The following is a 25,161-nucleotide window of genomic DNA, read 5'->3' as shown; positions in this document are numbered from 1 at the left end:
TGTTGCTATTGTTTACTATTGAAGTTGTATGAATGGGTGCTGCTTTGTGTTTTTCCTCTTCATAATCATTACAATGATTTTCAACATCTTATGGATCACAGATAGCTGAATCCAACAAAAAAGACTAAAAATATAATCACTTAAAGATAATTGAAACAACTAGGAAGGTGTTGTACATAGACTTTGCTGACTAATTCATATAAAATAATTTACCCTCTTCACAAATTGCCTACAATCTATATTAAAATTCAAACAAATATTTCCATACGATATTTTGTTGTTTTGATTTTGCAGTGCTCCTGCAGCTTGGATTACTTGTAGTGAGACAAACTGTAGTCTCTGTTAAATCACCAAAGGAAAAGAATCTGTGTTTAAGCCAATTTACTCAAGATAAGGAAACATTACTTTCAGTTCAGGTTTGAGCAGCTAAGGATTGTTTGTTTGTTTTTCTTTTAAATTTTAATAATTTTCCTTTGAATCTAAAAAGTTCATTTGTCCAAAAATGTCATCAGTGCCAGATTAGATTTTGGTTCCTGAGGAGGCCCGGTGCAGGCTGGATTTAGACAAAGTAAAAAGTACGGCGGTTTCTTCTAGCTCTACTCAATGAAGAATTATCACATTCCCACAATTTTAATGGTTGCTAGTTCACCGACACAAAATTAGCCAATCACTGCTATTTAAACAAATATGTTAAAGGGGGAGGGGGAGAGGAAAAACAAACTTCATAGACCAAATTCTTCACAAAAGATTTCTATCTCATTATAAATCACTCTATAAAGAGCATATGCATAGCCATGTATGTGTACATAGGTACAGAGGTATAAAGACAAGTGTAAAAAATGAATGCCAAAAGCCAAAACATTAAATTTATCAATATGAAACATGATTTCCTGCTGAACTTACTATAAAAGATAAAGGATATTTATTTCCTCTAAAAATGATTTCATATAGGTAAGATTGTTTTCCTTGGGAGCACAGGATGTTCAAGATACCGCATATCATTTTTATAATTCCATTTGTGTGATAGGGTGTCATTTCATGGGGAATTTAGAAAGACAAGCTCGATTTCTTGCACACAAGCTAGCACAGAGGGGCAGGAAGGAGAGACTGTACCATATACTACTCAGAACTGACTTCCAATACTAACTCAGGATCAGCAATGACTCAACCATCTGAAACAGGGCAATGTAAAAGGGGAAACTGAGCACAATCCTGAAACTCCAGTAAGAGATCAGAGCTGAACACGTAGGGAGGGCAGAGAAAGAAAACCAAAAACAATTTTACCTGATCTATGAGCACCTAGGAAGTTTACAGTTGTGACTGTACATGGCTGCCAGAATTCCACAGTGACATTAGGAACAGGCCTTTATTGTTAAGTAAATCAAGGAAAGTCTTAATTTATTGTGGAGGGCTTATGTCAGACAGCTGATCAGGTTTGATTCTATCCTGCATTAATACATCTACACCAGCCTTCTCACTACAATCTCCATGCTATTTTTTAAACAACCTAAGCAGACCTGATCTATAGTTCCATCTTTCTAAACAATCACATATTGTATTCATCGTTGGGCCTTTTTAAAAAGCACACATATTTAAGATCTCACTGAAGATGGCAATTGATATGTTTCACAGAGTTAAAGGTCATGAGTTCCATTCCCTTCTGTTACTGATGACAGCTTGTAATTGTCTAATACCCTACAGTTTAGGATCTACTGGTCTACAGAGTGACAAAATTAAAACAAAATAAACTGTATGGACTCAAATCACCCTATCTTGCATTAAGTGATTAAGGCAACTTGTGGCATTAAAATACGTCTATTGTAAAGTGTAACTGGTTAGGAAAAAATATCCAACCAGTTACCGTACATCTACTCGTTCCTCATCCTGTATGTGGTTATATTAAATTCACCAGTCTCCAGTCATTCGCACAGAATCATAGCAGAAAGGTCTTGAAAAAGACCATCTGGGTTATCTAGTCCATCCTTTGAGCTAGTGCAGCAATGACCTCTACACTGTCGTTGAGTGTTTCATCTAGTCTACTCTTGAACGCCTTGAGTGGAGATGCCTCAATCACATCCACTGAGCAAAAGGCTCCATTGTCTAATTGATCTCACTGTTAGAAAGTTTCCTCTTTTTAGTTTTAGGTCATCACTTCCTGTTATACCACCCATAACCACCTTAAATAATTCCTCTTCCTCCTATTCTCATGCTACTTCTTCTAAGCATTGGTTACCCTTTTGTCAGGCTGTATAAAGCAAGTTCCTTAAACTTCTCTTAAAAGGTCATGCTATCCAATCTTTTTATCATTTTTGTCACCCCCCTTTGAATTCGCTCCAACTGACAGATGCCTTTATGTAGTGAAAAGCCTTTAACTATAAAAAGTAGCCTGTTCAAATTTGCTTTCTTTAAGAGGAAAGTCAAGGACCTATCTCACAGCCCTCGTAGCAGGCTGGACTCTGGATTTCTCCACCAATGACCTCTCCTTCCCCAACCCAGGCTGCAGAGGCTGAGATAGCCCTTGCAGCCCTGTCTGCCAGTGGATAAGCCAAAGGAAAGAACAAGCAGGTAATGGATCCCCTAGCTCCTTTCCCTCCCTCCCTGTGCACTGGCATCCAGGGACCATGTATAGGTTCCTTTTCCTCTATGTGCCCATTCCCCTAATCCAGCCCAATTTTTGCACATTGACTGTGCAACACTCCCAGTCACACTGTTCGAGAGAGTTCCACATATGTAGAAGAGGGCATTTGCCCCTTGGTGATTGAAGTTCATGTACTATTTGCTCCAAAAGGAAGCTCACTGCATTGAGACTAGGTTTGCTTCAACCCCAAAGTGAGCTTGTAATGCAATATCTGCAGTAGATGACATTTATAAAACATTTTAGGGGTCAAGAAACACTACATTCAGTTGTCTATAAAGAGCTTCAATCCACATTTTCCTCACTGCCCCAGAAGAGGTTTCCCTCTCCCTCTCTCTCTCTCTCTCTCTCTCTCTCTAGTACAACGGTCTCAACAGAAAATAAAGCTTGAGAACCTATGAGCAGGGACTATCACAGAAGCAGGCATTAGGGATGCTAAGCCAATAGAGGAGAAATGATGTCTAAAACAATTAGAGATAAGCCCAAAACAAAACCCTACAACTTCAAACTTCTGAGCTTTGGGAATTTTGGAACCCTGACCTGGATCTGAATTCCAAAGTTGGCCCCTCTCTCTATAAATCTAGATGCCAGATCTAAACATGCTTGAACTTCAGGTGGGAGGTGACTGAGTCTGAAATCAGATCCACTTTTTTTAAAGTCAGGGTCATCTCTAAAGAAAATTAAGAATTTGTCTCTTTTTGCAGTGATTAACAGGCAGAGTACTACCTGCTGATTTCAGCTAGAAGAGGTCTGTGAACCTCTCTTTATAACATTATGTTATAGTCACTCACACGACAGTCATTGAACAGTCTTGAGATACTGGATGAGAATGTGTCTCTTACAATAACAGAAGTTTCATTAAAATATCTTAACTTTTGTATGAGTGTCTCTGTGCTCAAGCATTATCCCGCATTATTAGTATCTTCATTGGTGTTAACAGAGATGGTTGGGAATTTTTCAGTGAAATATTTTTTCAGCTCTTGAAAATTTTTCCAGGAGGGGAAAACTGTTTCCCATTGTTTATAAATGTGAGCCCTTCTCTATGTGTAATTTGTTAACTGTAGGTTTCTTGCCTTCTTCTATATGCTTTGAACACCTATGTCTGTAAATTAAATAAAAGACAATTGATCTGAAAGTTGCAACTCAATACTCTATATTGTATTGTGTTCAATCTGTATTTATGCCTTGCATGATTATAGAAATACACAGCTCCACAAAATCACATAGACACTAGAAATACAAGAGACATGTTGAGTCCCATTTAAGTTCATTCCCTACCAATGCAGGGTTCCCCCCAAAACACATACTCAAATATCTCAACCCTTTGAGGAGTTGATTTTTATTATTTAAATATTCTTTTGTAAAGCTTTTCGGAATCAATCAAGATTCAATAAAAGAAGATTGTCAAATAAATTACTTCTCATTTCTGCCCACGGTTATACTCCTGCAGGGATCTGGAAAAATATCAGGATCATTAGCCCTAATACGTATAATACTATACTGCTTTGAGGAGGGGCTGAGTGGTAAAGTGGTTTAATGCATTACTCAAACTCTAGAGGCCTGCAGAGCTATTGTCCTGTTAATATAACTCTTATTAGCATTTCTGGGAATTATGAGTATTGAAAGGAGACAGACTTTATATCTGGTTGAGGTTAGAGTGATTTGTAAATTCTGGTCTCAGTTTTAGTACCAGTTTTGGACATTTCATTTGGACAGATTTGAAAACCAACCCAAAATTCTCTTTCATGGTGGACCTCTAATGAAAAAACAGACAGACAGGAAGTCCCAGCTGAACTGAGCATAGCTTTCTGTAAACTTTTTGGGCTGAATTATGACCTCAAGTGCTTATGCATAACTTTAACTGAAGCCACTGACACTTTTGTGCACGTATCTGAGGACAGAAATTGACCCTTTATCTTGACCTTCCCATACTCTTAGTCCGCCTTATTCATCAGTGCTAAAATTACACATTATCACAGTTTAACAGAAAAGGAAAGGTTTATTAATGCTGATATGAGCCAAGAAAACCACTAAACAGTGACTGAACTAATTCAATTTAAAATGATTTTACTTTTTAATATAGCAGCTTTCATGTAGCAACACACTGATAACTGGAAATAGGCCTTACACATTTTAATTTCACAGTTCAGTTCTCTGGTGACTTACAGTATTTAAGGCCAAATTCTTAGTGTAGATCAGTGAAACTATGCTAATTTACACCTGCTGAGGATCTGACCCTTAGATTTCAGACTCTTCAGCACAGTAAGCACTCCAAAGTCATTCTTCACCTCACAATGGAAAAAGGTGGGAAAAATGATTAATGTCAAAACAGTAGCCCATGGCACAGTATTAATTACATCTTTACCTAACAGCTACATCTTGTTCCTAATTAGTCTCACTGATCTCTAGAAACCATTAAGAAATAAGGCAACCAATATCTTCTACTGGATTTGTAGTAAAAATACTGCGATCCCGCTATCACACTGACAGCACATTCCATAGACCTTTGTAGTACAGACATGAACAGCATAATTCCTTTTAGCGAGGATCTGGGAATTTCCTTGGTAAAGACAACAGTCACTGATAAACATAGCTTCTTTTCTAGGATTATGTACTGGTCTTTCAATTCACTTGCAGTATTTATGTAATCAGAAGTACATTACAACCATTTCCCTGAAACTGGACATTGACTAAGATATGTAGTAACAAACTAACACATGTAGGTCCACATTTTTAAGACGCGCCAGTTTGGAAGATTTGGTCCTTACTGTATAAAATATCATGCATGTTTTTGTACTGCACAATTCTTAAAAGAACAATGCACTGACCTCATTGATGAAAGTTTGGGCTCCCCTGGGGCTTAGAAGTAAGATTGCTCTTCGTAATGTGTCACGGTAGCGATTCAACTCTTCAGTTTTCATGGTAGTAAAAAGGCTGGCAAAAACTCTGCTGATGTTTCTGTCCACCTTTTGTAAAGATACATCAAGTCCTAATCTAGAGGCCTGGTCCAGAAATCCCTGCAGCCCACGAATATCTATAAAACAGGAACAAATTCACAGTCTGAGTGTCAGCTTTCTAAGATAAGAGCATAGCTTTTACCAAATATGGGGCAATGGTAATATGTTCCTAATTATTATTATTTATATTACCTTAGCACCTAGGAGCCCTAGCCATGGATAAAGACCCCATCATGTTAGGTAATGTACAAACAGCAGAAAATGATAGCTTAAGTTCTTTGGGGCAGGGACTAAGTATAATACAAGAGACAACAGATGGTTGCAGACAGACAAGACAAGAGAGCACAAATAAACAATGGGGACCATTGATAGGCAATGGTCTGAGCACAATAATCAGCCTGCTGTCAAGTTTTTTGTTGGCATGGTGGAAAACGAGACTTTTAAAGAAGGTTTGGAGGAGGATAATGAGGAGGAGATAGCTTTGAAGATGTTTACAGGGAGTTAAGAAGATAGACCTCTTGGCTTTGTTTCTGCTGATATGCATCCCACGCTCAATTGAGTGGGAGTTCCCTGTGAACAGTAATGGCAAGCTCATGCCCTTTATTGACACCGGAGCAGCCAAAGTTACATAGAATCACAATAGGATCATTTCTACATATTCACTCCCATCCAAAAACACGAGTGAAATATTGCAAGCAGCTAAAGTCTTGCAGCTCCCATCAAAGTCAATATGAGATTGCACAGGCATCTGACAGCACAATGTGGCTCAATGATAAACCTTAAATTTCATTATCTTATAGACAGGCTTTCTTCTGAACACAAGGCTTAACAACAGAAACAAATGGCATCACAATGAAATAGAAACAGAGTTGACAATTATATTAGTAGTCCACTATTCACCATAAATGTGTGGCCCCTTATCTCTGAGTAAGCTCATCCACAAACACAAATTTGTTTTGTTTTAAACATACTTCAATTAAGTTGGTGGAAATGTTGTGAAAACTATTCTAGGTTTTCCATAATGTAAACAAAAAAAACCCCTAGTTAGCAATAATTAGTTACATTCACCTCTACCCCGATATAACATGAATTCAGATATAACGCGGTAAAGCAGCTCTCTGGGGGGGGGCGGGGCTGCGCACTCTGGCGGATCAAAGCAAGTTTGATATAACGCAGTTTCACCTATATCGCGGTAAAATTTTTTGGCTCCCGAGGACAGTGTTGTATCGGGGTAGAGATGTATTACAGATTCTTAGATTCACAGGCCAGAAGGGACTACTATGGTCATCTAGTCTGGCCTCCTCTATAATACAGGCCATCTGTTCTCAATATATTTCTTCTACCTGGTCAACAATTATTTTTAAGTCTAAAAATCTGACTCAACTTGGATGGAAAATGGTAGTATTTTCTGTGAAATTTTTTGAAAGAAATGAACTCTCTGCCCCAAACATGGAAATTGTCATTTTTTTCCAATGGGGAAAAAAAGCTTTAAAAGATAGTTTTTGAAACTTGTCAGAAATCACCACAAGAAATGAACTCTCCCCAAAATATTTAGTTTATTTTAAAAAACCATTTATTGTCCTTTTTAAAAAAAAATGAAAACAGAAAATCTGGTCCAAAATTTAAGTGACATCTGTTTGTTGACTGGGCCTTTGGAATCCATTTGATCAGCCATCTATCTACTGATTGTTCATTTGCAGTGGTGGCCATTTAAAAAGTCAACATTTGCCAGCAGACACTGTGTAACTCAGATATCCCACCAATTTCCTATTCTAAGTATAGGGGGAAAAGTTAGGTTAATGTATATTTTGTGCTAAATGTTGGCAAATGCTGAGTTGATCAGGACACATGAGAAAATGAAACACGGCTAAAGGGATGGGCTTTAAAGTGGAAGACTACAACCATATTAATGTTTAACCTAGGCATTTATTTGGGTCCAGGAAAGCATTAAATGGCTTCATGACAATCAACCAACATTCAGGATTGGCCTATGATTCAGCCCACTTCTGAGTCTTCTCACCTTCCCTCCTAAGAGATGGAATGGGAGTATACATGATGGGTACCTCTGTCTGCAAGAATTTAAAATTTTCCCTTCTTCCTTCAGGCTAATAGCATCCCCCAGTAATATCCTGGATCTCTTACTCATGTTTACTTCTGGACTCTTTAAATCATTCATCCACACTGCACGCTGGTCACAAGTTGAGATGCCATTGCAAACTGCAGTTATAAACAGACAGTTTTCTTACTCTCCTTATTAACCTACATTCAAGCCCTCAGGATGCTGTGAGGAAGGTGAAAAAATCTCAGCAGGCATCTTGTCAATCTTGCTCTGAAGGAAAAATCCCTTCCTGATCCCCAAAACTGCTAATCAGTCAGACCCACACGATCTTGGAAACACAGGTCAATCTATAAGCGCACAAATCTGACAGGCAGGGAGGGCAGGACAGCAGACACAGAATGGCTGCTGCATTCCCTGAGGTCTGAGCCGGCCCCTCTTTGCCCTTTCTCTCAGTACCCTAGGGGTTGTTTATTCCCTGTTGGTCTGATCAAGGGGCATTTTTAAATGGCAACAACTTTAATAATATCTTGGATATGAAGACAAAAATAGCCACCATACAGCTTTTTCCTTTAACTATGACTGCAATCAGATCAAAGAATTGGAACAGGAATGTGAAGATAAGGGACCAGGTCCACATAATTAAATTGAGTCAATTATTTTTAAATGTAGCCTAACAACTGCCCATAGTAAAGGCATATTTCCAGCAACATAGGGCAAACCTCATTTTCTGATCTCTGTGTAACTAAAATTCCCAGTTAATCAAAGCTATGCTATTTGCAAGAGGTTTGCCCTGAATAAAGCTCTGCGGGAAACTTTACAACAGCTCTAATCTCACAGAATTTAGGAGCTCCACAGGTCTGAATCTGTTTTTGCAGAGCTCCTAAGTGCCTCTTACAAACTGATTCTCAACATCTGAGCTTTGCAAGACTGAAGCCCATTGACCCTGCAGACCTGCAACTGAGAGAATGCTGTTATCCCACATCCCAGTTTTTGCTGTTCCAGAAGTGCAATCCTGGCCCCACTGAAGTTAGTGGGAGTTTTGCCATCAGCTTCAGCTGGGCCAGGATTTCAATCAAGATGTTCTCTAAGACCATCACAAAATCACCCTGATTTTATCATACTAAGAAATTCTGTAGAAATTTACATCTTCAGAACATTGCACAACCCATGTCCTCAACATAGTTACACCAATTTACATCAGCTGAGGATTTTACCATACATGTGACTGCAGTCCATAATGGTCAGTGATCCAACAGATAAGATCCAAAATACACAGAACAAAAAGTACCTTTTACATCTACACCTTCATACTTTTATTCAAAATGGAACATTTGGCAATGTGATTAATTTAGCCTCAGAAAAGCTATATTTACAGAGAAATCTCAGAAAGGAACAGAAATCAGGCAAGGGATGTGCCACCTGCAGCAGACACTTTAATGCTTGTTTAGGTCAAGTTTATTTGATATGATAATCACTCAAATCAATTCCAGCACCGGAAAAGGTGTACTCAAGAGGATTCTTTTGGTGACTTAAGAAGCTGAGTCATATAGAAATTTTATCACATTTCTGTGTGTGTACTGTATTTGTTTAGGATCCAAGAAGCCTGAGTCATTAGAAGGTACAGGGGGAAGGGAGGGCAAACATAATATTGTGCAGGCATTTCCAGAAAATCCCAGAAAATAATTGAGTACTAACATAATTACTACATTGTGGAGACATGCAAAATAATGACAATGACAATGACAAAGCAGCATTGTTTATAAGCAAAAATAGTGTATTAATACTGTCAAACCAAGCTTTAGATTTTGCAAATTTCAATTTAGTAAACTAGCCTTCATTACTACACCTTTTGTTGACTTGTTTTCAGTGTCTGTGATGCTTGAAACAAAGACTGATTTTTGAATGCTGTCTAGTCCTTCAAATATTACAACAGAGCGTGATAAATACTAAGAAAATCCTCTTTTTTTGGTTTACTTATGATATGTCATTTTATGCCAACATCTAAAGTTATCCCCGAGCAAAGAAATTGTTTGCAAAAGATTAACTGTGATGCTGTTGTTTTGGATTGACTTTTCCTTATGTTTTCAGCTGACCTGCTGAACTACTGGATCGAAAGACAATAAAATGGTAGAGTTGTGTGAAATATTTGACACACAAGGTAAAACTGTTTGAAATTGCAGATGGGAGAGGGGAGGTTGTTGGTTTTTAAAGTGAAAATCAGCCCTTCCCCAAATGAAAAATCAAAGAGGGAGTCAAGTATTCAGACATTTTTGTGTTTTCAATTTGAACAAAAAAAGAAAAAATTGAAAAGGGAAAATTTGCCTAAAACAAAATTTTACATCAGAAATGTACACCAGTTTTGCACAACTCTAAATAACTGTTAATTTACTTTGATGGCTAAACATATTTCAATAGATGCATCTTACTGAACTGTGGCCAGTCTTTCCCTATATAACATTTGTTTCTTGTTGGAGCTCATGTGGAATTTGGAGCAGTGGGACATTTTCAAAAGTGAGCAATGATTTTTGATGCCCAGCTTGAGACAACTTAAAGGGGCTTGATTTTGAAAAGGGGGCTCTTTGAAGGGGCATCAAAATACTTAGGCACCTAAGACGGACACTAATAACTTTTAAAAATCTTGTCTGCAATGCTGTTGGAGCTGCGCTGGTCCCAGGATATAGGAGACAAGGCAGGTGAGAACTTTACTGGACCAACATTTGTTGGTGGTAGAGGCAAGCTTTTGAGCTTCACAGAATTCTTCTTTAGGTCTAAAAAGGCTACCAGAGTATCACACTATTTTTTAGCTGTGACACTGGTGACCTGTTCCAGACCTAAAGAATAGCTCTGTGAAGATCGAAAGCTTGTTTCTTACCCATAAATGTTTGTCCAATAAATGATTTTACCAACCTACCATGTCTGTCTCTCCCTCTTTTTTAAATTGACTGTTGTGACTGGGTAACTTTTCCTGGCAATCTGCCAGAAGTTCTTTCATTTAATATACATATATAAATATATGAAGAAACGTCTGTGTCAATATATATGTGATTTTCTGTAAAAAACTACATTGTATAGTACTATATGTACATCAGAAGTTCAAATTAATGCTGGTTCCTTTCTTATCTAGAATAATTCCGTACAAACATTTAATTCAGTAAACAGTCCACTGAAGCCAATGAAGTTCAGACCTTATATTCTCTCTTAGGTCACATGAGAACATGCATTTGGTGTGTCTCATTCTTTTCCCCATTTATGCAGATCACAAAATCATCCTCTAATCAAGAAGAGTGCTGAATCTGATCTAGGGAAGTCCAAAAGAAGATACATACACAGAGGTGAGAGAAACCTGGCATAATACCTGTCTTCTCTTCACTTTTCCCTAGACCATACTAGTAGTCCTTTTACTTTCTTGAACACACAAATAACACTCACAAAATTCACTTGGAATGAAAAATTTTTAAAAAAGAATTCTATAAATCAGCTGACTAATCAAATTCATTAAGTCTCTGACAGCATCCGCTTGGTTAGATATTCTATTTCAGGCATTACATTAGTGAAAGAATAGCATTTAATGAAAGATTATGATGAAAACTGATAGCGATAGCGCCATTTAGTTTACACATCACAGGAAGGTTCTATCAAATCAAACTCAATCAAGGTCAAAAACTTTTGTTTAGAACATCCCATGAATGAAAAGTAACGTACTGTAACTATGTATTGTGGGACAAATTTAAAAAGGAGCACCTACTGTTTGCCTTCAGTTTTCCAGGCACATGTTTTCACTCAAGGAGAAACCTATATTTGCATATGCCAATAATCCTCTAGTTGAACAAGAATGTGTCAGCTGCGCATGCAAAATACACATGCATTCTGAAAATGGTAGACACTTTTTGAAAATTTGATCTTATAAATGTTAGATTCCTCGAGGCTCTGCACCATCTATACATGGGAAACAAAATGACACCTCACAAAAGTGCATTTGTGTGTATTCCTAGCAAAAGTTAAATGCATTTCAGGATTCTCTATTAAGCAAAGTGCTAATTTCCACGTGTGTAAAGTATACTATCTCAGCTAAGTTAATGAGAAATGAGCAAGCCAGACCTGGGACAAAACTCAATAAAGAAAAGTCTCATGCTGAAAGCAGCCTATGGCATCTTGCAAAGTTTGTTTTGATTCAATTTTGTAAAACAGGCATGGTGAAAGTATTTTCATGTTCCAGAGCACCATCCTCCTAACTCCTAGGAATATACCAGTTTTACATAAGATCTGAAGTCTTGCAAAGTATCTTTAGCATTGGATCCCTATAATTCTATTGGTATGGATTTACTGCAAACAAATAATTACATTTATAAGGCTTTTGGATTGCATCTAGTAAATGTGTTTTGTCACTGGTTGCAAAACAAATGTTCACTATAAAAACAGCTTTCATAGTAAAGAAAGAATTAAGAGACAGATGATTTCTTGCCTGGGCTGATGTTAAATATTCAACTGTTTGAAGTAAGATTGTAGAAATGGGATGAGTTGATTTTTTTTTAAAAAACAACTCATTTCTATAACTTTTTGCAATGATAGTTACCTATATAAACAACAATATAGTATAACCCATAACTTATGGTCCTGATCTGTACTGTACTCTTATCTTGTATATCTGTTGCCTACTCTAATTTTTCTTATGTAGAAAATACAGGTCTGTCACATCTTACATTCATTTAACATGCACGATTTCAGTGTTACGCGGTCAGTAAAAACAAAAAAGAGAAAAAAAACAATTTTAATACCGTACTTGTAGTGCAGGCAATTCTGCCCGCCATTAAACTCAACATAATTTTGACTATACACAGTTTTCGCTTTACGCGCTAACCGCGGAACGGAACCCCCACGTAAGAGGAGACTCGCCTGTAACTTGTGTTGTCAACAGTAATGTTTCCCTCTCATAAAGCTCTAGGACCAAATTTTTTGCCCTGATACAAGCTGCTTTACGCTACACTGCAAAGCAGCTGTGAAGTTGTCCCTGAGGATTGCCCTTATGGAAGGAAATCTCCTAGCTCGCATATAGCTGGCATAGTAACTTTACACTACCACCTTCTCTCCCCAACTGAAGGAAGAACAGCCAGGTAAAGAGGCTATCCTATACCCTGGTAATCTCTGACAGCTTGGAGTAAATTAGAATAGGCTCCAGGGGATGGAAAGAATTTTAGTTAAGATGGCTTCAAGAAACCTATCTTTGTCCCTTCATTCTGGTCCTTCTTCACTGAAGACAGTTTGGCTGGACCAGAGAATCTGGTTTACAGTATCTAAAGCTATTGTATTATTTGCAATGAGCTGGACTTAAAATGTCCTACAATGATCCTCTTTTCCCACAAACATTTGAAAATGGGAGAATTGTATGAGGAGGAGAAATAATGAAGTGGAGAGGGAAATTTCAGCTTCTGAGTTATCTGGTTTATTGGCAGTGAGTTCTAAACAACTATATTGCTGTGCTTTTGTTGCACTTGAGAATTAATTTGTTTGTATTGTTAAGCAATGTCAAAAATGCCTACTATACGTTCCCAGGCATTTTTATAGACATTTAACATTTATCTCTCTCTTAACAAACATACATACGTTATAAATTTTCTCAACATTTGAAAAAGGACAACGTATTTTCAATTTGTTTCTTATACAGTGTTTGTCAAGATAATAACCACAATATAAGGCGGAAAGACACATCTGTTTTCTCACTAATCATTTCTTTTCTTCATTGCACATGTCCTCAGCTTTATTATTGGTGAGTCAATCCTGATTGCTGGGCAGGCTAATGGTATTGTTCTTTCACTTAGAAAAATAAAATCAAGAAAAGGTAGGTCAAATTATAAAGTTCACTGATTTTAAGGGTGTCTTAAAGGCCCTCTTAAACATCTCTCTTTGTCAGGGACCAGGACATGGGCAGTCTGACTAAGGGCTTAGAGATGGTGCCTGGCCTAATGGTTAGAGCCAGGAACAAGGACTGAGAATCAGAGGCAACGGTCAGAGCCTGATGTAAGCGCTCAATTCTCTCTGACAGAGAGAGGTCCCGAGCAGCAAGTCAAATTGCATGCCGCAGAAAGGAAGCCAGGAATTCTACTATTATGGCGTTGGCTGAAATTTGACTGAATGCACATTTCCCTTGGTTAGCCCCATGCTTTGGAGAATAGTGAAGGAAGCACTCATTGATGAGACAAACTGGTGCATACCACTGAGCTAGTACACAGTGCCAAGTGACCAGCATTACAGAAAATGACACTCTTAGGGAAGTCGTATTATAAAGAAACGACAAGGGCGGACAGATATTGATTGAAAAGTGAGATGTTTTAGGCTCTGATCCTACAATATTTAAGCGTGTGCATATATTTACTCATGTAAGTAATCCATTGAAGCCAAAAGAACTTTTCATATAACTAAACTTATGCATGCGGTTAGCTATTTGTGAGATTGGTGCCTTAATTATTTTTTAAGCAATAAATCAAGGCAATTAGATGAAAAGTAGAGGAGAGGCACATACATCATCATACTTTACTAACATCATGATCCATGATCCCAGGTTTGAGGCTTTTTAAGAACAGCATTTTAACCAATAAATATGCATGAAACAAATAAGATAGTACACTGCAGCCCAGGTTTTCATAATGGCATGTACTCATAATTTGCATGTGCGGTAATTCTTTCAAATTATGTATATTTTCAGTTTTATACGTACATCCTTATGAAAATATGGGAGCCTGATGATGATTAGCCAGGTTATACTGAAACCACAGTTCTACAACCTGTTGTAAACACCCTCTCTTCAAAACCTTCGGGCAAGCAGTTGCACGTGCAGTTTCACACTTGATTTCTTTTGAGATGTCCCCAGAATAACTATTGTTCTCATCTGGTGTCAGTACTTGAAACTTCACATCCCAACAACCTCCAAGGCCCCAGTCAGCGGCAGCTCCAGGCCCCAAAGCTCCAAGCGTGTGCTTGGGACGGCAAGCCATGGGGCGGGGGGGTGCCCTACTGGTCCCTGCGAGGGCGGCAGTCAGGCAGCCTTTGGCATGGTATCTGCGAGAGGTCCACCAGTCTTGTGGTTTTGGCAGCAATTTGGCAGCGGGTACGCCAAAGCTGCGGGACTGACGGACCTCCCACAGGCAAGCCGCCGAATCCGCGCAACTGAGGACCTCCCGCAGGCAACCTGCCGAAGGCTGCCTGACTGCCGTGCTTGGGGCGGCAAAAAAGCTAGAGCTGCCATTGTCCCTAGTTCCCTGTTTGCATGCAAAAGAATCATTCTTGTTCCCTGGAAGCAAGTTTTCTGAGTTGGTACAAACAAGATCTGTTGCTCAGAAGAATGGGAAGACCGGTCAGCAAAACGTGCTTTGATGGCAGAAAAACTGAAAGCAGGCATTTAAGCACTTTGGGAATGACGAGGGCACTGGACAAACTCTTTAGGGGCAAGGATAATCTTTCCATTATGTGTGTCTACAGTACCTCGCAAAATGAACCCCAAATGCTGACTGAAACTTCTAGGTGCTACCTTAATACAAGAGAAATATACAACAACAAGCCCCTATTATCCACTAAAGTGGACAATATTAGTTTTCATAGGGACCTTAAGTTTCCCTATTTCTTCCATTTGTGTATTTCTACTTCCCTAATTTATACAACACTCATCCATCCATCCAACTACTGTATCCCCTTACACGCCTTTTCAAGCTGCTGTCTAATAGATTAATAAGTTATGTATTCCTGCCTAAAGCCAATGACTGCTCATAAGTGAGTGCAGTGGTGGAAATTTGAAGAGTAATTTAATCTATCTAATAGGCCCAATTCTCTGGTGTAAGTATACTTTGCTCTAGCCCCTGGCATAAAGCTGACTTAAATCTAGCGAGTCTGCTCCCTGTGGTTTCTCTCAGATGTGGCATAGGGCCACCAAAAATGTTCTGGGGACACTCCTTGTTCTGGCTGCTGATGCAGGATGCATCCCCAGGAAATGGCATCATGACCAGGCCAAGCTGTCCCTACCAGGGCCGGCTCTAGCAATTTCGCCGCCCCAAGCACGGCAGCACACCGTGGGGGGTGCTCTGCCACTTGCTGGTCCCGCAGCTCCAGTGGACCTCCCGCAGGCTTTCCTGTGGGGGGTCCGGTGGTCCCGTGGCTCCAGTGGACCTCCTGCAGGCATGCCTGCGGATGCTCCACCAGAGCCACAGGACCAGCGGACCCTCCACAGGCTCGCCTCTGGGAGCTCCACCGGAGCTGCCTGCTGCCCTCCCGGCAACCGGCAGAGCGCCCCCCACGGCATGCTACCCCAAGCTGGCCCTGGGCCCTACTTATCCCCAGCTACCAAGATGCTCCTGGGGTCTTTTATATCCAACACAAAATACAGAGGCCTGAAGGGAAGTTTACAGTAGCCCAAAATCCAAAGAGTGTAAAAAGGAGTTTAAAACAGACTGTGATCAGACCCACCCAGTCTTGTGCAAAGCACAATGTGGCGAGACAAGTTTATTTGTGCATAATAGCTTATAAGGGTTTCTATAAAATTGCCCACTTCAGTTATTCACCCTTAAATTTAGATCTAGGTTCCTATGGTGTCATGAAATACAGAAAGGATTAGCTCCATCTAAATAAGAGCTTTTTCCAATTAGCTGCTAAAAATGTCCTACCAATTACAACATGGAAACTTTAGGAAGATTAGAACAAAATGTGGAATAGTTATTTGAGGATACGTATATAATATATATATACTGAAGTCCATTGACTATGAACTGAAGAGTCTGTAAGGATAAAATCTACTTTAAAGAGGAGATCTAACATCTTGCAAGAGAATTACTGAAGTGTACACTCGCATAGGCCAAAGAGATGTAAAACAGGAGATAGCAAAATGTCTTTGAACTACTGTCAAAATCCATTGGCTGGACACTAAAGAGTGGCATGGGAATATTGAGGCAAATTCTCTCACCAACTAGTAAAGAACAGAAACTTGGCAGGAGGGGACTGAATGTTTTTGAGGTTCCATGAAAGCCAATTCAAAAACGTAAATGTATGGAAGAGAGGATAAGAATACTACAAAGATCAAGAGCATCTTCTTTTCAAGCCTGTTTTCCAGAAAAGAGAAGACCTTTCCAATGGTAGAGCAACTAAATATATAGAAATTGTCATAATGACAAACTATCAAGGACAATGAAAAAAGTAAGGTATAAGGCATTTTAGACGTGTTCAAAACCAAGCATAGGCTGAGACATTTGTGTGTAAAATCTCAGACAATGTGTCTCTTATCCAAGACAAAAGAATATAAAAAATGCCAAAAACTTAGCAAGATTCAAATATGGATTGGATTTTTATATGGATAACAACTATCCAGAGTTATAACAGTAAAAAGAAGAATTGAGGAAGGGATATAAAACTTCATGCTTCAGAGTTTAAGATGATCTCTAACCATTAGGGATTAGCATGCGACCTTCACAGAGGCAGATTAACCCACATTTGCCTACTACAGTTTCTCTCACCTGCCCATGAAACATCTGATGCTGACCACTGTCAGAGACAGGATATTTGACTAGATGGGCCATGGACCTGACCCAATCTGACAATTGCTACGTTCCTATATATAGGGACATAAGAACGGGCATACTGGGTCAGACCAAAGGTCCATCTAGCCCAGTGTCCTGTCTTCCAACAGTGGCCAATGCCAGGTGCCCCAGAGGGAATTAACAGAAAAGAATCATCAGGTGATCCATCCCGTCACCCATTCCCAGCTTCCAGCAAAGAGAAGCTAATAACACCATCCCTGTCCATCCCGGCTAAAAGCCATTGATGGACCTATCATTGATGGCCCTATTATCCATGAATATACAGGTATTTTGACATAGGGAAAACTGGTGAAAGAAAAGGCTCTACTCCATTGGTTATTTCCAGTAAGGTATCCTCTTCCCATCAGAAAATTATTTGAATCATACCAGGAAATTTTGAAGTGCAGAGTATTAAATTGATTATAAGTGTTAATACTAACTAAACATGAGCTGTTGGTACAATTATATAGCAAGAAAGAAAACACAATCCTTGCAGGTATAAACCGAGGACTATCAGGTAGAAGTAGGGAGGAGATATTACCTTTGTATATGGTATTAGTGAGACTATTATTGGACTATGTCCAGTTCCATGGTTCAGACTTCAGAAAGCATGTTGAAAAATTGGAAAGGATTCAGAAGAGAGCTACAGGAATGATTAGTAATTTGGGGAATGGACCTTATAGTGAGAGACTAAAGAAGCTCAGTCCATTTTGTTTATTTAAGAGAAGGTTAAGAGGTGACTTAACCATCATCTACGAGAATCTACAAGGGAGACAATTTCTGGTAAAAGACTGATCTTTACCCTAGCAGAAGAATCTCTCCACTGGTTGGCATATGAAGCTAAACAAATTCAGACATGAAATGAGGAGCCCTTTTTAAATTGTTGTTATTATTACCAGCAAGGGTAATTAACCATTAGAACATTGTACCTAAGGATATATGGATTCCCCATCACTTAGGATCTTTAAATCAAGATGAGATAAATTTTCTGAAACCAAGGTTCTGGGCTTAATTAAAAAATTATTGGGTTATGTAGGATCATCAGACTAGATGATCAAATAGTCCCTTATAGTCTTTAAATCTAATTAACGATTTGTTCTTTTTTGTTTACTTGTTTTAAAAGATGACTTAAAAAGCATGACAAGGATATGAATCTGAAAACTGGAAATAATAAGTAGAAAACCAAGTATGACCTCAGCAACACTACATTGGAGGTGAGGAAATGATTAACATTTATAAGTGTGCAAAAAAGTTCACTGAAATTTTTATCTCATCACCTCAAGGGGTTAATGTAGAGTGTTTGGGGAAGTAAAAAGAGGAGAATATATGGATGGAAAGGACACTCAAACCTCACTACCATAAACCAGGCACCTAGACACCATACCATGCGTATTATCAGACAGGACCAGAATCCCACTCAGTGGGCAAAATTCTCTGTATTAAGAGAAGATAGAAACTGATTATCTAGCTATTGTCTTAATTCTGCTGTCATATCAAAACAGATGAGACTGGATTGTTAAATCTCCATGTTCATGGATTTAAAAATAAAATAAAAAATCAATTGAAAACAAACAGCTACTCTGAAGGTTCTAGATTAAAATCAATACAGAATAAATGTTTACACTGGAAAAAAAGACCAAACTGTACTGCAATACTATGAATTACACAAGATATACCAACCAAACAATTTACATCATAATCAGAATTTGCATTGTATAATGAAAATACGTTTATATAGTAACTGGTTACAAACTTCTGCTTGGCTCTGATTTCATTATTTACTATTTTGGATGAAATTCTGTGATGTTTATCTACCACTTTGTCTTTGATGCTTCACATCTTCAGTTTGTTTGTTTTTTATTTTTATTAACCTGTCCCTTATTCCCAATGCAATAAATAGTCACTTCGATTAGCAATTCCCTTCAGCCAACTGAACAGAATTATTCTTAAAAAAACCCTCAGTAATAAGTTATTTTGCAGAATTTTCAAAGTAAGAAGGGTATGAACTTTCTTTAATACTGTATATAATTAAATATATATTTTAGTGTGTTGTCACAGAAATGACAAGCGTTAACTGCAAACACATCCTTTCAAGATGTTACTTCAACAGAGGCTTTTTAGTTTCAATTGTTGCACTGACATAATAGAAATATTTTCAGCAGGCAAGTTTAGGGAGGAAGAGAATGTAAGAACCCAAGATTACCTTAATCCTTTTTTAAAGACGCATTTAGTTTTACTTTATTTCTATGAAGCACTCTGAAAGACCTATCTATAGTATATAGTACTCCTGACAGCATTCTGTGCCAAAAAATTAAAAATTCTGCACATAATGTTTTAAAATTCTGCAAATGTCAAATAAACATGGAGGCTCCAGCATGGCATTGAGGATCACAGGCCACTGGCTGCACATAGGTGGGAGATCATGATGCAGCTCCCCCATGGGACATGAACTCAGCGGCGAGGCTGCACCCAACCCTGACACAGCGCAAGGACTGGACCTGCCCCAGAAGCACCCCAGGGCCCTGCCTCTCCATACCAGGTGTGAGTGACAAGGCTCAGCATGGCAGGATCCAAGTGTGGAGGGCCTCAGTGTAGGGGGATCCAGGTGTGGGTTGAGAGGGTTCTGGGTGGGACAATCTGGGTGCAAGCGGCTCAGTGGGGGATCTGGGTGCGAGGGGGATCTGGATGCACAGGTTTGAGGGTTCTCAGTGCAATGGTAATGGGACTCTGCAGTGGGGTCAAGCTGGTGGGGGCTCAGTGGGGGGGGTCTGGGTGTGGGGGATAGAGCTCAGAAAGGGGGAGTTGGGGTGGGGGCTGAGTGCAGGGTTCAGATGCTGGGGGAGTGGGGTTCAGTGGGGTGGGAATCCAGGTACAGGTGTTTGAAGCTCGGTAGGGAGGGGTTCTGGGTGCGGGTGGCTCATTGGGGTGGCCCACGTGCAGGGGGCTCTTCGGGGGAGTTTAGGTGCAGGAGAGTGTGTGTGTGTGAGAGAGAGAGAGATTTGGTGGGAGAGAGTCTGGGTATGAAGGGGTCTGGATGCACAAGGATTGGGTAGATGGGGGAACAGCTCCCTGTAGAGGGCAGCATCCCCCTGCAGCTGAAGAGCAATGGGTGCAGGAAGTGTGGGGAGGCGGGGGGAGAGTTTGCAGAGCTTCCTACAGCCGGAGGAGAAATCTGGAGGTGGGTCTGACACAGTCCTGGATGCCGTGCAGGAGGAGAGGAAGTCCTATCCTTCCCAGCCCAGTGGGACTAGCAGCTGAGCCCGGCACAGGGTCGGAGCCAATAGTCAGGTCTTCCCCAGTCCCACCCCCTACCCCACAATGATTTACCTCTCTGCCAGCTGCCTTGGACACCTGAAACATACTGCTTGGGAGGGTCGCATGATTGCTCTTGTGGCTTCCCTTTGCTTGCCCATCAGAAAGTCATTTTTCTGCATGGAAACAAAGAAATCTGCAGGGTACAAAGTCTGTTCATGCGCAGTGGTGCAGAATTCCCCCGAGAGTAATATATTGACCGAATTTATGTTATGTCCAGTGCCCATTTAGTAGCAGCCAGTCACTACAACTAATTTGGATGTTTTCACGTAATTTGTTATTTGTTCTCTTCTTAGTACGTTTTGCATTATATGCTCTGAGGATTAAAAAGTAGTTTTCAAGCCAACCAAGTTAAAAGCTTTCCCCTTTTTTAGCCTTTATTGACAATAGATGTAAATCATGACTGTAGGATTTAAATTGGACCCTGAGATTTAGATGTTTTCATCAAAGTTTCCATTAAGAAAAACCTTGGTACTATTTTTATAAACACCACCCTAAGGAAAGTAATGTCTGCTGTTCATTCTTTAATTCTGACAACAGATGTGGTTATATTGTGATGGTTTTGGGGTGCTCGGTGCCAACAGTTACCTTATTACCCTCCCCCACCCCAAACTTCAGTGACAGAGAGACTTGCTGGTGCTTAACTGTGTGTCAGCTCCCTGACACCTCCAGGGTATTAGCTACCCAAACAGTCTCATCACTATGCCAGCCCTTACTTTGCCTTGCAGGTTAACAATAGGTGCACAGTTCCAGAGTCCCATTGAAGCATTCCACCTGTAGGGTTCTGCTCTTTAATTACTGAATGCTCATAATACCACCAGGTTTTCTGTCTCCATAGGAACAATGTGCACATAAGCTTGTAAGATTCAACCCAGGATCAGCTCCTTGTATAATACCACAGCACTGAGATATATTTATAGTGAATGCAATCATATGTTTACTATCAAAGATGAATATTTAAGACAGAGTCAGGATAATGGAAACAGAAGGGTTACATATAAAACAAAATCATAAAATGAAACCTAGAGACTTAAAGTCAACAAGTTAATCTGCCTAAATAAGTTGTTTGCACCCCAAATGTCCTTTGCAGCATTTCAACCAAACCTAGTTGAGATCCTGTTTTCATGAATGTAACTGCACTCCCCTTTTATTTCCGAAGTGCAAGGTAAAGTGGCACCTCCTTGCCTTCTACTAATATCCCCACACATTTTGGTGTATAGTATATACAGCAGCATACATAATTTATTGTCTGTATGAACTTTTAGTTTGTACTAACTTTGCCAGTGCTTTTCATGTAGCCTGTTGTAAAACTAGGCAACAGCTAGATGAGTTGACATACCCCCGGAAGACCTCTGTGTACCCTCATAGGTGCGCTAGACTTGGTTGAGAACCACTGATTTAGACAAATAAACGCTTTATATGTTGAATTTGTAGTGTTGCAAAGTAAGGGTATTTGTAATTACTATTTGAGATGTGTAAGTCTGCCTAAATTGCATTGATAAGGAGGGAATATTTCATGAGGGATTAGTCATTCAGTAATATACTATAAGATACGTGCACAATATTTATGTCCTTCCAGATACCCAAGACATACTACTAATAGAAATATCTGTCCAATCTTCTCCTAGGTTGCCCTGTGATGTCAAATTATTTGTATTACAGTAGAACCAAGATTGAGGCCCCATCATGTTCTGTGCAAACAGACAGTGAGAAAAAGTCCTTCCCACGAAGAGTTAACCATCTAAACAGACAGGACAGACACGTTGCGAGAGGGAGGAGGTACAAAGAAATGAAGTCACTTGCACAAGGTCACATAACACATTGATCATGGGATGAGAGGGCCAAGCAATGATGTTCTGCATGACATAAGGTGGGGTGGTGAGTGTTTACTATTATACAAGTGAGAGATCACAAAAATACGACAGAGGGACAAACTAGTATTTTTATTTTACTTAAACCCTCATTAAAACAAAGTTGGAGTCTACCTTACAATGATTAATGGGAACTTTAGTAAGAGGCACTACATCTTATTAAGCAAGCTGCCATTTAGAAAAACACTTCACTAGTCTCTCAACGGATCCAGGTAAGGATCTTCAGCATACAACAGAATTTCTAACAGAATGTTGGGAATCATTAAGAAAGGGATAGATAATAAGATGGAAAATATCATATTGGCTCTGTATAAATCCATGGTACACCCATATCTTGAATACTTTATGCAGATGTGGTTGCCCCATCTCAAAAAAAGATATATTGGAATTGGAAAAGATTCAGAAAAGGGCAACAAAAATTAGGAGTGTGGAATGGCTTCTGTATGAGGAGAGAGAAATAAAAGTGGGACTTTTCAACCTGGAAAAATGACAACTAAGGGGGGATATGATACTGGTCTACAAAATCATGACTGGTGTGGAAAAAGTAAATAAAGGAAGTGTTATTTACTCCTCATAACACATGAGCTAGGGGTCACCAGATGAAATTAATAAGCAGCAAGTTTAAAACAAAAACAAAAAAAAGGAACTATTTCTTCACACAATGCACAATCAACCTGCGGAACTCTTTGCCAGAGGATGTTGTGAAGGCCAAGACTAACAGGGTTCAAAAAGGAATTAGATACATTCATGGAGGATAGGTCCATCAATGGCTATTAGCATCCCTAGCCCATCCTGTTTGCCAGAAGCAGGGAATGGGCGACAAAGGATGAATCACTTGATGATCACCTGTTCTGTTCATTCCCTCTGAAGCACACGGCATTGGCCACTGTCGGAAGACAGGATACTGGGCTAGATGGACCTTTGATCTGACCCAGTACAGATGTTCTGATGTTCTTATGTTATGTAAGAGAGGAAGGATGGTCCAGTGGGTATACACTAGTCTGGGATTTGGCACCCTGGGTTCAATTTCCTGCTCCACCACAGACTTCCAGTGTTACTTTGGACAAGACACTTAGAGCCAACATTTTAAAGGTATATAGATGCCTAAAAGGGGCAGATATCTGCGTCTTTTAAAAAGTACTTTTAAAAATCTGTCTTAGTATCTCTGTACCTCAGTTCCCCCTTCTGTAAAATAGGGACAATAGCACTTCCCTACCTCACAAAGGCATTATGGGGATATATACATCAAAGATTGTGAAGCACTCAGATTAGTGATGGAGACCATATAAATTCCTACGACAGATAACCAGGGCAGGATTCAATGGCTTAGTGAGCTTTCAGAAGGCTTATTTGAATTCAGTTCCAAACCTGAGAAACCTACCTAAGCCCAACCTCTGCAGTTTTCTTCAGAAGGAACAAAGCTATTTTGTAGCTGGAGAAAGGATTTACTGAAAACTACTTTTCACTTTTGAACACTGACAGAAACACTGGAATTGTTCATGCCCAAGTAGTTCTGGTAAAAAGATAAACATCTGTCAGCTTCATGTAAATGGCAAAAAATCCCTTTGTACAATATTCCTGTAATCTACCACAACATATGCTTTCTTCGTATGTGTTTGTCTAAGTAGTTTTGCCTCATCTATCAGGCATCTTTCCACACGGCATACTTATAAGTTAGTCACTGTTTGTGCAGTGGTGCGCTTTGCAGAATGTTTCTGCTTCAACTATGTTATTCTGTGGTTGGGGAGAAGTGTAATATTGTCCCTGTGAACTGTTTTACACCTTAGAGCAAGATTAATATTTCTTTTTAATATTGTTCCTTCCCTTCACACACAAATAGACCAAACTCTGACCTGTAATTCCTACAAGTACTGTCAGCAACCACAAAACTATTCTGGCTGCAACTCTTCTGACTTGTAATGCCACTTGTTATTCCAGACCTGGATTTCTCTTGAAAGCCCGCCCTTCCCCTCGCCATTCTACCAAAGGCCCTGGTGATTTTGAAACTAGCACTGATGGAGGCAAGGATGAAAGTACCAACATCAACACAGTTTTTAAAACAGTTACCAGGAAAGCTTGAGTTGAGTTAAAATAAAAATTGAAAAACAAAATATTTGAAATCTCGTCTCTCCACAGATTAAAGCTGTTTGCATTTTGCTACAGGAGCTGCTCTACAGTATTGCTGACTGTCAGAAGGATGGAATTCAGTATAAAGAAACTGGTTGTCAGTGACTTATTGAACAGACTATCAACAATCCTTAAAAAAATCAATTCTTCTAGATAATTCTTAAAAAATACTAATTAAAAAGCTATACTGGCAAAATAATACTAGTCTAATGCGATCGTGGCACAATCAATCAAAGCTTAATCACATCCCACCATCTCCTCTATGGGAGGATTACAAATGAGATGGTTCAGAGGAGGGGAAGTTCTTTCAAAATATAATTTAAACTTGACTTCTGAAATATCATGGCCACCATGATCCATCACCCACAATCACTGCCCAGAACCACAGTAAATCAGAACTATGATTCACCAGCTATAATCTATCACATGAGAGCAGTCAGAAGAAATGGTATTGCCATGTACAGTAAGTGCATTTCAGAGTATGTACAATACACCTCAGTAGTGATATGGTGAATTTAGCACTAGTAGAATGCACAGAACTAATAAAATCTTACAAAGCAGCTAATCAAAAACAAACAAAAAACCTAAAGAGATTCAGCTGAAGAAAGCTGCATTGCTTAAGGTGAATGGGAGATAGTGATTATTT

The 25,161-nt window shown here is 39.3% G+C and overlaps 1 protein-coding gene across 6 annotated transcripts in view; it reads right to left on the bottom strand.

Annotated features, from left to right (window-relative positions):
• GRID1 (glutamate ionotropic receptor delta type subunit 1) overlaps nucleotides 1–25,161 on the bottom strand; it is an 890,324-nt gene that overhangs the window by 410,692 nt on the left and 454,471 nt on the right. For all 6 annotated transcript variants that reach the window (XM_075072547.1, XM_075072543.1, XM_075072545.1 and 3 more), the window contains exon 4: nucleotides 5,464–5,669. In XM_075072547.1, the coding sequence (XP_074928648.1) occupies nucleotides 5,464–5,669 (206 nt within the window). The remainder of the gene's footprint in view (nucleotides 1–5,463; nucleotides 5,670–25,161) is intronic.

The sequence above is a fragment of the Chelonoidis abingdonii genome, chromosome 15 (genome assembly GCF_003597395.2).
Source record: "Chelonoidis abingdonii isolate Lonesome George chromosome 15, CheloAbing_2.0, whole genome shotgun sequence".
NCBI lineage: Eukaryota > Metazoa > Chordata > Testudines > Testudinidae > Chelonoidis > Chelonoidis abingdonii.
Note: the sequence above shows the minus strand (reverse complement) of the source record. Positions and strands in the feature narration are given on the sequence as shown.